We start from the raw sequence: 15,241 nt of genomic DNA on the forward strand, positions 1-15,241 counted from the left end.
TCACACTTTCCAATGTTGTAATTGTTAAGAAATATGCAGTGATCACTGACTTTGATCATTTGTAGATTTTATGACACATAGCAGTAAAGAAAAGTGCCTGAACACAAATTCGACCTGCTTTTATACATCCCACATCTAGACTCACCTACAGCATGAAGACATTTTTCTACCTTCAAGTGACATCACAGAAGTGAGAAAGTTGGAGGTTAAAGGGCAGCCGTAACATTCACAGTCAACTACAGGATGGTTGATAGACTTTCTTTTTTATTTTTTGTATTTTTCCAACAAATACATACATTGTATCTTCATATACTTCTCTAAGGAGTAAGATCTAATATGAACGATTACTATGAAGATCTAACATTAACTATGACTATGAACTATGAATAACAAAAAAATAAATAAAAAAAGATTTTATACCTCCCAGGGTAGTAACTACTAAAGATAGTCCTACATAATGTAGGCTTTATGTTTTGATCTTAGATAGTCAACGTTTATATGCTTCCTGTATTATTATTTTCTCTCTCAGACCTCTTGGCATTACTTTTTCATATTCTAAGTTATGAGTTACTTCTTGTTGTATTTGGTGGATATTTGGAATCTCCTTTTTTTTCCAGTTCCTAGCTGGTTCATAGGCTTTCTTATGACATGCCTGCCCAGGTATGCTTACATGATATGATTGGGGGGCTCAGCAGGGTATGTGCAAATATGCTAGAGTCTATGATCTCTAAGGTTGATGACACACAAGGTGCAGGAAACCTCCTCTCCTAAGAGTGAAAAACACCTTCTCCCAGGTATCAATGTAAATTTCTGTCCGCACGTGAGACACTACATCACACAAAGCTGCATTGGAAAGAAATACAAGGACTGTGTACACTCTAAATTGTGTACAGGAAATTCCCTCCTACGAGCGGACTCCTGTCATCCAGGACACTTAAATAAAGGCATACCAAGAGGACAATTCCTCAGACTGCGCAGAAATTGCAGTTCTGAGGATAAATTTTTAGAGGAGTCATGCAAATTAAGGGACAAATTTCTTGAGAAAAATTATAATATGCAAACATTGCAGGCAGAATTTGAGTGTGCCCTTAATACAGATAGGAGGGAACTACTGAGAAGTAGAAAGCGGGGCAGGAGAGTGGAGAGAGAAATGAAAAAAGAACAGCTCACATTAAGTATGCAGTATAGTGCACAATTTAACAGAATCAAAAACATAGTGAATAAATTTTTGCCAGTACTTCAGGTAGATAGGGACTATAAACAAATTTTGGATGCGGGAATAAGAGTAGTAGCTAGAAGGGCCCCCACAATTGGCTCAGTACTAGCACCAAGTCTTTATCAAAAAGAAACAAATAATACCACATGGTTACAAAGTATAGGGTCATATAAATGCGGAGGACCAAGATGCGTGACTTGTACAGTTCTAAAAAAATCAACACAGTTCACAAGCAGTGTAACACAAGAAACATACCAAATAAGAAATTATATCAATTGTAATACACAAGCTGTAATATACTTGCTAACATGCATGAAATGTTCTAAACAGTATGTAGGATGTACAATGAGACGACTTAAGGAGAGAATTAGGGAACATCTAAATCTCGTAAGCACGGGAAACGTTTCATCACCAGTCTCGAGGCATTTTAAAGAATGTAACAATAGTAATACCAAATTGCTAATGGCCCAGGGGATAGAACGAGTAACTTTAGGACCCAGGGGTGGAGATCTGCAAGCGAAACTTCTAAAAGCAGAAGTAAGATGGATATTTAAGTTGCAGACAAGACAACCCCAGGGACTAAATTCTGTATTTGATATAAATTGCTACTTTAAATAATTTAGTCACTAACATAGACTGCAGGATTTGATAAGAATAACTTATAGGAGAATAACAATGTAACAATTGGGGATTTGTGCCAGTAGAGATACAATGTAATATGTTAATAAGAAAAGTAACTGAATATCATTTGGCTACTGGCGAGATTAAAACTTACTATAAGAATACACATAAAAAACTATTATGCCTTTTATAGTGACCCAAAATACAATGTCAAGTTGATTGGACATATATTTATGTTACATGATTTGCGAACTTAATCCATGATATATAACTTATATGAAAGGAACAATTTTTTGAACAGAAGTGTAGGAGCAATAATATGTTAAGTATTTGAACATTTGTAGCATTGTTTTTAACTATTCGTGTACAAGTAATTGTCTTAATGATTTTCTTAATTGATATGTTAATTCTAAGGGGAGGGTCTTTGTGAATATAAGGGGTGCACATGGTAGTGAGTATGAGGTCTCTGAGGAAGTGTGTGAACACGAAACGCGTCAGACCTCAGACGCTTTTTAGCCTAATGTTCAAATAAAATTTATCTTTTTAACAAGCGACTGCGGTGTTGGTGACTATTGAATGTGGTCTGGAGTGCGCTGCCATACAACAATAATCGTAGCTGTGTACACTGTGGGCCAACAAGTCAATTCACTTGTCTCAACCACCTTAGCAGATGCGTAATGACCTTCAACACCTTTTTCTCCTTGGATTGAATCTTGTCCGTGACTTTTCACTAAACTATAAACTATGAGATAACTTTTTTTCATTGAATTGAATCAGGCCCTTTATATCATATTACCATTCGGTGTGAAGAGGAAATTGTTTTATTTTTTTTAATCAATTTTTTAAATCAAGGACTGGACATGATGAAACAATATATTCTTCTTATACCTATAAAAAGGTTGAAACACAGCAAGAGCTTTATTCATGTCAAGCACTACTGGTGCTGTATAATGCAAGTTGATTAGACTCGGCTGCCAATGGCAGCTGCTGAAACCTTTGCTGGAGATGTCAATCACTCAAAACAGTTCCCAGACCAGTGATTGCTGTCACGGCCAATCCAGCATGATTACCAAACAAAGTTAAGTGTTCAGCAAGCAGTGCCTTAGCAGCATTGCCTCCCTCTGTCACCATAGGGTTTGTGACCAGACAGCAAATAATAATTTACTATAGGGAATTGAGGAATATATATATATATATATATATATATATATATATATATATATATTTATATATAAATATATATATATATAGTCTTATGAAGGATCAGCACACACTGTTCTGTAGTGAAGTAATAGTGTTTATTTTCAAACAAAACACATTTTTATCCGACGTTTCGGTCCCACCTGGGGACCTTGAAAAAGGTCCCCAGGTGGGACCGAAACGTCGGATAAAAATGTGTTTTGTTTGAAAATAAACACTATTACTTCACTACAGAACAGTGTGTGATGATCCTTCATAAGACTATATACGATTTATTGATCATGCACCACTGGCAACATCTGTCTGAGTGCTGGTACTGTGGGACTGCATATATATATATATATATATATATATATATATATATAACACCATGATGCCGGCACTCACGATAAATAGATCCATGTGCCTGGGTGCAGGAACCATATCGTTATCAATTCAAAGTCCAAAGAGATCCGCCCTCACAGGTCTTATTTAAAATTAAACAAAATATCTTATTTCAGAGCTACGGACTGACGTTTCGGCCTCCGCTCAGGCCTTTCTCAAAGTGACTAATTAACATTTAACAAGCATTAAATACATGATCTGGTGGGAAAGTAACAGTAATGATGTCATAAGCTAAACGTCACACTAAGGCGACCATTATTTACACCCATTGCTTGATATCACATAAGGTCAAAAAACATTTTCTTTCATTAAAGCTCCGTGTTTAAAATATAAATAGTTAGTCTGATTCTGATAAACAAGGAGCTTTAATGAAAGAAAATGTTTTTTGACCGTATGGTGATATCAAGCAATGGATGTAAATATTGGTAGCATTCCTTTTGGCAGTTGCCTTAGTGTGACGTTTACCTTATGACATCTGTTCTAGTTGACACTTTCACATCTAGACTATATGGACAATTATAAAATGAAGATGCCAATGAAAGCTGTTTACAGATATTTGAAGTTTATATATATATATATATGTGTGTGTGTGTGTGTGTGTGTATCACTCATTCACTTGCCCTTTTGCTCAGAGTTAACCTACTGATGGAGCCAGCTTCTCCTGCTGATGCCCTCACACAGGTGCCCAATACCCGCTGAGTTTGAAACTAAGTTTTAGTGACCTTTTCCCAGTGTGACTCAAAGGCCATCCAAAGTCTCATTTTATATTAATTTATTGTGCTAAGTCATGTTTGTGTCTTCATACCAGACCTCTGCCCCCTTCAGCTCTGCCGCAGGATTTAGCCTCAAGTGTCTGCCAGTGGACTGTGGGTAATTTTACTTTTGAAGCATTTTTTTCTATGTAAGCAACCCTAAGTCCTTGTTCATGTAGAGGCGAAAAGAGAAAAAATTCAACTTGCAAGACTATGCTGGCAATTCCTTCAGAAAAGATGGCAGATTTATCAGTTATACCAAGAAGTTTAGACAGCAAATTAAAATATTGTTTTGCCTTTTGTTTTTTCTCTGGACTGACATGATAATTCTCATTCTGGAGAGAAACAAAGTCCTTGAACTCCATTAAAAATAATGCACTTTCAAGTAGAGATTTGGAGACTTTGTAGCTGTGATGCTCCTCTCCTGTAAATCATCAAAAAAATTCTTGTGCATTGACTTCAATGCGTTTCGCAAATAATTTTTTTCAGGACAGATTGACCCATCACTAGTGACCTATTCTAAGCAGATGTTTTTCAATGAGTTTAATTGTCTGTTCAAGTCTGGTAGTAGACGTCTAAACCTGATAATATGCCAAGGTGCTCAGAAAAGCACTCTAAAAAAGTTGACATCAATTCATTTTTTGGGTTTAGATTTCCTTTAAAATCCCACTGTCTACATCATTTAAAAAACGTTAATTTCAAAGTAACTGCCCTTTCAATCTACACTCTAATGGTTGGAACTTTCTGTAAGAACATTGTAAAGCCAAAAATTACATTCTGCTTAATGAAAAATAAAGCAACTTCCCATTATACATTAATTTCAATTTTTTTTAATTTTTAAGTTATTCGAGTTATTTGTAAATGTAAGTGTTATTGAGAGAAATATGAGGGTCAGTTACAAATGCAGAGCAGCGTATTGTATATAGTACACATTTTTACATCATTGCAGCTGCTGAAAGTTTGACAGCAGTTGCACCCAATGGGGCTTATTTATAAAACACTGGGCAAATTTGCACCTGGGCAGTAATAGTAATTGGTGACTGGCTTTTTCAGCCAGCTGACAGTTGAACAATAAATGCAAAGATTTGATTGGTTTCCATAGGTTATTGCCCAGGTGCAAATTTGCTCAGTGTTTGTAAATGAGCTCCAGTGGGTAAAAAAGGAACACAGTTGCTTGCAAGTTACCGCTCACATTGGGGATTGAGACACTAGTGGTGGGAGATGCAAGTCTCTCTGCCTACTGACACAACCCACTGTGGAAACTGTGGAATTTTTGCCACTATCTGGGTGGGAGGAGCTCCCCAGCACCAATAGGTGCACTTGCATGTGATTCAGCAGAAGAGGATTGATGCAATGGCAACTATACAGAGGTGCAAGGAAAATGTTGTACGCAAGTACCTTTCTAGCATTTATATTCATTGTTTAGCTTTCTGGCTTAGCAACATTAAAATAGACACTCCAAGTACAGAAAATAAAGTGCTAGAATCCTCAAAAATTCATTGAGGAGGGGGATTTAACAGAAAGAATAAAATATAGTATAGTATTTTTTAAAACATTTTTTTTGTTTTTTGTTTTTTTTAAAAAAATTGTTAACACCCACCGTGATTATTAACAGTGATAATAGTGTTCTTTTATTTAACTTAGAAGAAAAGAGCCCAAAAAAGTGAAAGTTGTGAAATTAAAGATGAAAAATAACAACAAAAAAAAACAAAAAAAAAAAGAAAGAATAAAAAATAAAAAATAAAATTAAAAAATTAAAAAGAGTGAAAAAGTGAATAGTTCAGTGAATTAATAGATACCAACGATTTCTCACCAAATGGTAGTGAATGCAGTATTATTCGTTACTTAAAACACATTCAATTGTGCAGTAGGTGAATATTAATGTGATTAAAGAATATTTAGTGTGGGTTCAACTTCCCCTTAGATTTTTCTCGTTTAAGATCCACACTCTATGGATTAGAGGAAAGGTAACATAGAATACTTTGCCACAATTCCGGTACAACCGGTTGTGCAGCTCACTCACCAAATGTGAGTTAAGGGAGAGCGTCTGATAGGTCCTGTTCGCGCTGTTTCCACTCTTTTTCTGCTATCCAGGTTGTTGTAAGAGGGATAAAAATAGAGAGGGGCATGTGCAGGGATCACTTTAAAACAGTTTAATAGAATAAAAATACACTCACAAACACGATCGGTAAAACTGCAAAAGGATTGGTAAAAGTCCCGCGAAAGTCGCTGTGTCTCCTTGGCGTCCCTCGGAAGATACAGACGTCTCTCTATATAGCGAAAAGGACCACGCTAACCTTTTGCAGGAGTACCCAATCCAGAGAGACGTCTGTATCTTCCGAGGGACGCCAAGGAGACACAGCGACTTTCGCGGGACTTTTACCAATCCTTTTGCAGTTTTACCGATCGTGTTTGTGAGTGTATTTTTATTCTATTAAACTGTTTTAAAGTGATCCCTGCACATGCCCCTCTCTATTTTTATCCCTCTTACAACAACCTGGATAGCAGAAAAAGAGTGGAAACAGCGCGAACAGGACCTATCAGACGCTCTCCCTTAACTCACATTTGGTGAGTCAGCTGCACAACCGGTTGTACCGGAATTGTGGCAAAGTATTCTATGTTACCTTTCCTCTAATCCATAGAGTGTGGATCTTAAACGAGAAAAATCTAAGGGGAAGTTGAACCCACACTAAATATTCTTTAATCACATTAATATTCACCTACTGCACAATTGAATGTGTTTTAAGTAACGAATAATACTGCATTCACTATCATTTGGAGAGAAATCGTTGGTATCTATTAATTCACTGAACTATTCACTTTTTCACTCTTTTTAATTTTTTAATTTTATTTTTTATTTTTTATTCTTTTTTTTTGTTATTTTTCATCTTTAATTTCACAACTTTCACTTTTTTGGGCTCTTTTCTTCTAAGTTAAATAAAAGAACACTATTATCACTGTTAATAATCACGGTGGGTGTTAACAATTTTTTTAAAAAAAACAAAAAACAAAAAATTTTTTTTAAAAAATACTATACTATATTTTATTCTTTCTGTTAAATCCCCCTCCTCAATGAATTTTTGAGGATTCTAGCACTTTATTTTCTGTACTTGGAGATCGTCTCAAACAGGTGGAGGAGGACCTGCAAGTGCTGAACTGTGGGGAAACCAAAGTTTGTCCTTGGATACAACCTGATATATTAAAATAGACACTGGCAAGTTCAGAAGAAAGACTATTTTAGGGAATATATAGTGAATAAAGTACCCCCTATTGTAAAATATAATGATATTACAAATCACTGAGGAGTTCCATGACCATTTGCTTTTATACAGCTTACTTCTAATATCCTCATATTTTCCAACAAGGGTACTCTATTTATTATAATACACACATTTTAGTGAGTCATGTGACAAAAATGCCATCACTAAGCTCCATTTATAACTGGTGACATCACTAGACATTAATAAGGATATAATTTACAGGATAATCATGGCTTTTATGTAGTATATTCTTATCATGCGTCTTTGTTTATATGCAATAAACGCAAAGCTTTAGTGTAATAATAAAGATCATTAATCCTTTCCCTGCAGGAAGGCTAAACATGAGCTAAAAGAGGTTAAATCTGGATACGTATAATTATCAAATAATATTGAATTCTCAGCTGAGATTTTTGCCTGCCTCGATGGAACCATAAACATATCCAGAGAAGACAAGCCTCAGCAATCAGCAGCCATACAGACACAGTAGAAAGAGTGTTCCCCAATGTGATCTAATTTATCTGATGTGTCAAACCTTCAGGCAAATAAATTAAATGTAGAGGAGAAAGGAGAAAAAACTTGCAAGACTATGCTGGCAATTCCTTCAGAAAAGTTGGCCGATTTATCAGTTATACCAAGAAGTTTAGACGGCGAATTCAGTTTTTTTGCCTCTTGCTTTTTCTCTGGACTGACAAGATGATTCTCATTCTGGAGAGAAACAAAGTCCTTGAACTCCATTAAAAATAATGCACATTCAAGTAGAGATTTGGAGACTTTGTAGCTGTGATGCTCCTCTCCTGTTAATGGAGCGTAAATGGAGAGCTGGAACGATGTAGGACAAATGATACTTATTCCTGCACCAACACACGGTTGAGCTTGCAAGCTCTCGGAGTTCACTCGGTTCGGGCACTTTCTAGCTGTCCAATTCAGGACTCATCAGTGTTCTCTGTACCGTCATTTCACATAGAAGTGTTTTTTAGAACAGAGAACAGACCCTTAAAGTAGAAGTGTGGCCCACTAGAAGCACTCAAAAAATGTTCCTGGAAGAAGTGACGGTTGTTGAGTTGTATTAGAGTGAGAACCGGGGTGAAAGCATATTTACGTTATACATTTCTAGAAATATGAGAACAATTGTCATGAAACTGCTCTAGGTGTTAGTGGATCACAAGTCCTTGTAGAGTTTGCACTCTGTACACATATCTGGTTATTTGACTGCACTTTGTAATAAGGCTGAATGTCTCAGTAAGACATGCAAAGGTTCTATCGATAAGCCTTCAACTTGTGTAGGTACAACTGGCAAATTGGTTAGTTGGGTTTAGTGCAACAGACATGCATGCATTTTGTGTCACATTTTATTATTCCATGCCCATTTTAGTACCTAGCCATTTTAGTACTTTCCAAACACTTTTTTTAAGTTGAGTTGTTTTCAGATTGTTCACAAAAAAAAAAAAATTCAATTACCTTCCATCCTTAATTTTTTACTGTTTTCCCAAAACGTTTAAAGTTGAATGTTCCTGTCTCTGGTGTTTCAGTCTGGCAGCTCAGTGATCCAGGAGCAGATTCTGAACTGTTACAATTTGCTGCATTAGTTGATACATTTCTCAGCAGCTTCTCTGGGGGAATATTAGCAACTATTGTATCAATTTTAACAGCTGCCTTAAATGAAACTCAGGGATTCTGCTCAGCAGGGACAAAGATAACATATGTATCAACTAAATGTATCAATTTAAAACAGTTAAAAGAGTCGTCAACCCCCCTCCAAAAGCTGCTTTAATATGTGAAAAATGAAACTACACTTCAATATTAGAAAAATATCACAAATAGAACATAATTCGGAAAAAGTCTTTATTTCTGGTGAACCAGATGAAACCAAATGAACTGAAAAAAGTGTTCGAAGGTGAACAACCCCTTTAAACCATGTTATACTATGAATTGCCAATTACGAAATACACTTTTATTTACATTAATACATTCCCAGACATGCTCATCCAAAATCCACATAAAACTAATTTATAATAGCTCTTACCATTAGCTGATCTGCTGTGGTCGCTATGGACACTTTCAGTGGACTGGTTACTTGAGAGGGATGACACGCTAGAGCTTCTGACAAATCCAAAGGCTGCTAGTTTAGCAGCGGGTAACCGGGAATAACCAGGTGAGCGAAGGCCCAAATGACAGGGCTTGGGGAGATTAGATTTGACACCATTGGAAATTGATGTTGGTTTCACATCCTCTGTAAGGGTAACAAAAAGTAATAAGCAACAAACTTTCAGGTAAAAAAATCTAATACTGTTGACTGTATGACTTTTTAAAAATCTTTCTTTTTGCCATTTAAGCACTCTTGTGGCTTCCCTTCCTTTGGCCATTTACAATCGAACCATTATCATGTGTCTGTTCATACATTTATCTGTCTTTTTTTCTTCATTTTCTCTCCTGATAGTGGTTGCCTAGTGCTGGCTGGAGGGGTCGATGATGTCTGATGAAGGGGCACGCCCCCGAAACGTTACATCACTTGACGAAATAAACGTGCAGGGGATATCCCCGCTATACTAGCCGTCGGTGTTTGGCAAATTTTTGTGCAGGTTGAGAGAAGTCCCATTTATGGACCCTACCTAGCTGCTTTCCCAACAGATATCTGCCATAAAAAAACAGGCAATTATCTATTAATCAGATTTAAAAATGTAGCTTGGCAAGGACTGTATTGATGCATTGATGCAGTTCACTACCAATGGGCCTGCAAAGGCCTCTATTATGATTTGATTGTTACTATTGGATCTGCCTGATTTGGTCCAGATCAGTTGGCCAAACGAAATACAGCTCAAGATAGGTAAGGTGAAATTGAAATATAGGAAAAAACAGAAGAGAGCATAGAGATCAAAAATGAGATGAAGTATTTAAAAAGGGAGAAACGATGATAGGGGAGACTACAAAAGAAAGGTATCAGAAGAAAAAATGGGAGGGAGAGGAAAAAAATAGAGAAGAAATGTAAAAAAGGAAAAAATGTAAAAAAAAAAAAAATGAAAATAGTGAGGGAATAGCATATGGTGGGAAGACCAAACAAGAAAGGAAGGGGGGGGGGCTACTTGTGTGCCAGTTATTGTCTTGGACATGTCATTTTATATATATATATATATATATATATATATATATATATATATATATATATATAGGGATGCACGAATCCAGGATTCGGTTGGGATTCTGCCTTTTTGCTGCAGGATTCGGATTTGGGCAAACCAAATCCTAATTTGCAAATGCAAATTAGGGGTGGGAGGGAGATTGTGTGAATTTTTGTACAAGGAAGTAAAAAATGTTTTCCCCCTTCCCACCCCTAATTTGCATATGCAAATAAGGATTTGAATTCGGTTCAGTATTTGGCCGAAACTTTTGTGAAGGATTCAGGGGTTCGGCCGAATCTAAAATAGTGGATTCGGTGCATCCCTAGAAAACATATATGGACACACACACAAAGAAACAAATTTATGCGGTGGCCTTCAGATACTGGGGGAGACTCTTAGGAGGCACGACATTCAAACACAGGGTTTTGACTAGTTGGTTGGTCAACCAGAGGATCTCAAGGATGGATCCAGACATGGATAGTGCTTATCAGTTCTACAATAACCTTATATCATAACTATAACATCCAGGTCTAACTCCAATTCTCCATATTTTGACAATCTGCCTATGACACAGGTTTCTTTAAATTACAATTAAGTCCTGAACTTTTGGGCATAAGTCTTTTTTCATTCTGTAAAACTAAGTTGCTATGTTACTGCAATCAACTGCAATAAACCTACGAGAGGCCTCATATTACAGGCAATTAGCCTAATCGAATGCTCTGCAATTTGCTTTTTTGAATTAACCTATGCAGAAATGTGGCGAATGCCTACGGAATTCTGACAAAAATGTCATCAAGCAAGTGGCAATTTAAAATAATACTTTACTTTATAAGAAAGTTCAACAGAGTGCCCTTGGTTCATAGTTACCATGAAATGAATGTCACTCCTAATGAAAGTTTTATGACAGATATTCATAATTAATGCTGTGGTGTAATCGGGCCAGCACCATGCTATAAATCAGTGAAATGTGCAATCACAGGCAGTTACAGTTCACTGCTAACTACTGTAATTCAATGATGGAGGAATTTGTCACACACAGGTAGGCAGTGGTTTCCACCTTCATTTAATTGCTTGTGACAATTTAGCCAATCTATAGCCTTCAGGGGAATATAAATGCCAAATATTATCAGTGCCCATTGCTAAGTGAGTTCATACATATTTGACAAACTTCCTGAATTTGTAGAACTGTCATTTCTATGTGTTGCTGCCCGAGCAGTCTGAGGACAGGACATGATTTAACTGCCATGATAAAATGTTCGTTCGATGCCATGCTCAATATATAGCTGAGGACTTCATACTTAAGTTCAAGCCATCCTTCGATATCCAACATTTGGTCAAGGCCGCCTTTAGCTCATAACCAGTTTACGATAAGTGAAAACATGGATATATCAGTAATTCAACCAAAACTATTCAGAGCAGCAAATAACTGTTCTTTACACCACATCTGACACTAATTAAAACTCATTTTGGGTTTCCAGGAGAATTAAGAATTGCTAAGATGCATTTTCCCCTAATCTTACCCCAACTGGACCTCATACTGGGCTCCTCTAGAATGGTTACAGGAATAATGGCGAAATATGTTTACGGTTGAACAGGATTTAAGTACTCACAGGAGTCTGTTCTGGTGCCAGATATGGACTATTGCATATTTGACAGCTATTGATAACAAACTTAAGCTGGCCATGCACGGGCCGATAAAAGCTGCCAACAGAGTCGGCAAGTTATTGGCCCATGTGTGGGACCCTCCGACGGTTTCCCCGATCGATATCGCCAAACGAACGGATCTCTACGTGTATGGCCACATATTACAAGTCACTGGCCACTCTGCCCTCGGCTGGCTCATTGTAAGGCATCTGTAATACTAATGTGCTAAAAAGTAACTAAAAGGTTGAGGACAGACAGCTTGAGACAATGTAAGCAGAAACAAAACTGGTAGCTGAGTCTGTAGCATTAGTGATGTGCGGGCCGACCCGATACCCGCGGGACCCGCAGGTTTACCCTGGGGGTCAGGCTGGTTCGGGTCGACCTCGCACTTCTCGCCGGGTGGCGGGCAGGTTGAGCTCTTCTCCTGCTCTCCCCGCCCGCCACCTTCAAATGCTGGCTTCCGACTTCCAGTTTTATAATTTCGCGTCTGCTCGCCCTGCTCCCTTTGTGATGTCATTGGCGGGGCGGGTCGGCGCGGGTCTATAAAAGGACCCCGGAAAGCGGGCGCTGGCTGGAGCAGGGCGGGTAAGGGTCGGGTGCGGGTCAGGAAAATTCTGACCCGCACATCACTATGTAGCACCTTTGGCATATGCTGCTTTTTGACAAGCCTGGTCCACCTAGAAAGAACTTCTGGATCAAGTCCCAACTATGTACATTGTTGATTTTCCTTGGGGGTTTAAACTGTGTTTGGTATACGGTAGAATCTAATGTTGAAGATTCGGTATTCAATTCCAAACTTTATGGATTTTGAGCATCACTATCAGAATGAAAGGGATACCCTAGCCAAATAAAATGAAAAATTCAGGACACAATGCACTTCAATCACCTTATGCTTCAGTTCACCAGTGGAACTGAGACCTCATGGCACTAAGCCGGTAGGTAAGATTCCATTCACAGTTGGAGGGTTTAGTTCTTTATCCAGTAAATCTTATCTCTAGGCTAATGGAGAGTGTTTCTGCTCGTTTAGAAGATGTAAAAGGCAAGGATTTAAATCCCTGTGCTCAGCAATCTTGCGAGTCTTACTGTGCAGCAACAATAGAAAATATGAAGTTAGAAACTCTTGTGGGGAATGCATGAAATGGCATTAATTTAAGAATGGCATGGGAAAATAAAAGAGAACATTGCTATTTTTAAATTTTGCTTTGAATTTGAAGCTGATATGAAAATGATGTTGCCTCATGAAACGCAGCGAAGTTGGCCACAGATCTAAAGACTTTTTCTCCATATACAGGTATGGGATCCGTTATCCGTAAACCCAAAATCCAGAAAGCTCTGAATTATGGAAAGGCTGTCTCCCATAGACTCCATTATAATCAAATAATTTAATTTTTTAAAAATGTTTTTTTTTAAAAAAAAATATTTCCCTTTTCTCTGTAATAATGAAACAGTAGCTAAGATATAATTAATCTTTATTAGAATCAACACCAGCCTATTGGGTTTATTTAATATGTAAATACCTTTCTAGTAGACTTAAAGTATGAAGATCCAAATTACAGAAAGATACATTATCCGTAATTATCCGTAATACCCCAGGTCCCTAGCATTCTGGATAAGAGGTCCCATACCTGTAGTGACAACTTGGGTCAGTAGTGTTTAAATTTCAGTACCATAGGGCATGCTCCTTATACTGTATATCAAAATGGGAGGAGGTGAAGGATACAATAGCCAGATTCCCAGTCCTGTTCCAGTATTCCTGTGTCCCTCCTCACCCTGCTCTTGGATTCCTCGGTTCTGACTCCTGGCCTGTCCCTCAACTTCGCTTGTCTCCTGCCAGCCTCGACTCTTGGCCTGATTCTGGATTGTGTATCTGTCTGCCACTTTCTACTATTCAAGTCTGTATATTCATTAAGAACACTGTTATTTGTGTAATCACTTCCCTGAGTTATTAAAGATTTCTTTCACTTGTAGTATCATGGCCTCTGACCTCAGTACTGCTGTGTATGGTTACACCCTGAGTCACCCAGTCTTTAGGCTCCCAACTTCTTGGTCTCCATAGCATCACTGACACACTGATTATAAGTCAAATGTATAAGTACCAGACAGTCATCTCTTTTGTCCTTCAGGCAGTGTAGGGCCCACTAGATAACCTTACATTGAGGGGTCACTCTCACAATAATTAGAAGTAGATAGTGCTATATGTGAGACATTTCTTATAACTCTATGATGGAAATGCCATGTATTGGTTCCTTGAATATAATCTACCCGTTCTGCCCAAGGGTTGATTGGCCAGATACCTAGGAGGATCGACCCCGGTGTTGCCATCTTGAGACCTTGCAAGAGTTAGCCAGATAGCTGACAGATGAATGGGATAAAATAAATACTGTTCAGTTTCTGTGTCAGGCTACGGTACCCAGGCCCACAGAAAAACTATTCTAAAATCTATCTAGTATAGGTCAATCTAAAAAAAAAAAAAAAATCTAAAAACAACTTGACTTGCTGAGTAATCAATGAAGACGTTTCACTACTCATCAGAGCAGCTTCTTCAGTTCAACTGACTGGTGTGTACTTGAACTAAAGAAGCTGCTCGGATGAGTAGTGAAACGTCTTCATTGATTACTCAGCAAGTCCAGTTGTTTTTCGATTGACCTATACTAGATATACCATGACCTGGATGAATGAAAATCTTCATAGTCATATTCTAAAATCTATTGTCCCTTGGATGGTCTACATGATGGAAGGACATAGTTGTTTGTATGCAACACACTGCTCCTTGCCTGGGATGTCTTCACACATGTCAACAACATAAGAAAATGTATTTTAGATTACTGGGGGGTTTATTGAAGACTAAAGTATAGTACATTGGCATTTCCAGCTGATAGTGTAGAGCACTGATCCCCAACCAGTGGCTTGTGAGCAGAATGTTGCTCACCAACCCATTGGCTGCTGAATATAAGAAAGGAAACTGCTGGCTCTAATCTCTCTCAATATCCACTTAAAAAATTATTATCAGAAAGCATCAAGATATAATCGTGCTTAAAACATTTAGTG

The 15,241-nt window shown here is 37.7% G+C and overlaps 1 protein-coding gene across 1 annotated transcript in view; it reads right to left on the bottom strand.

Moving 5' to 3' along the window:
• LOC108709955 (microtubule-associated tumor suppressor candidate 2) overlaps positions 1-15,241 on the bottom strand; it is a 288,085-nt gene that overhangs the window by 156,718 nt on the left and 116,126 nt on the right. Inside the window, exon 4 of the mRNA XM_041584508.1 lies at positions 9,457-9,663. Coding sequence (XP_041440442.1) covers positions 9,457-9,663 — 207 coding nt within the window. The remainder of the gene's footprint in view (positions 1-9,456; positions 9,664-15,241) is intronic.

The sequence above is a fragment of the Xenopus laevis genome, chromosome 2S (assembly GCF_017654675.1).
Source record: "Xenopus laevis strain J_2021 chromosome 2S, Xenopus_laevis_v10.1, whole genome shotgun sequence".
Taxonomy (NCBI): domain Eukaryota; kingdom Metazoa; phylum Chordata; class Amphibia; order Anura; family Pipidae; genus Xenopus; species Xenopus laevis.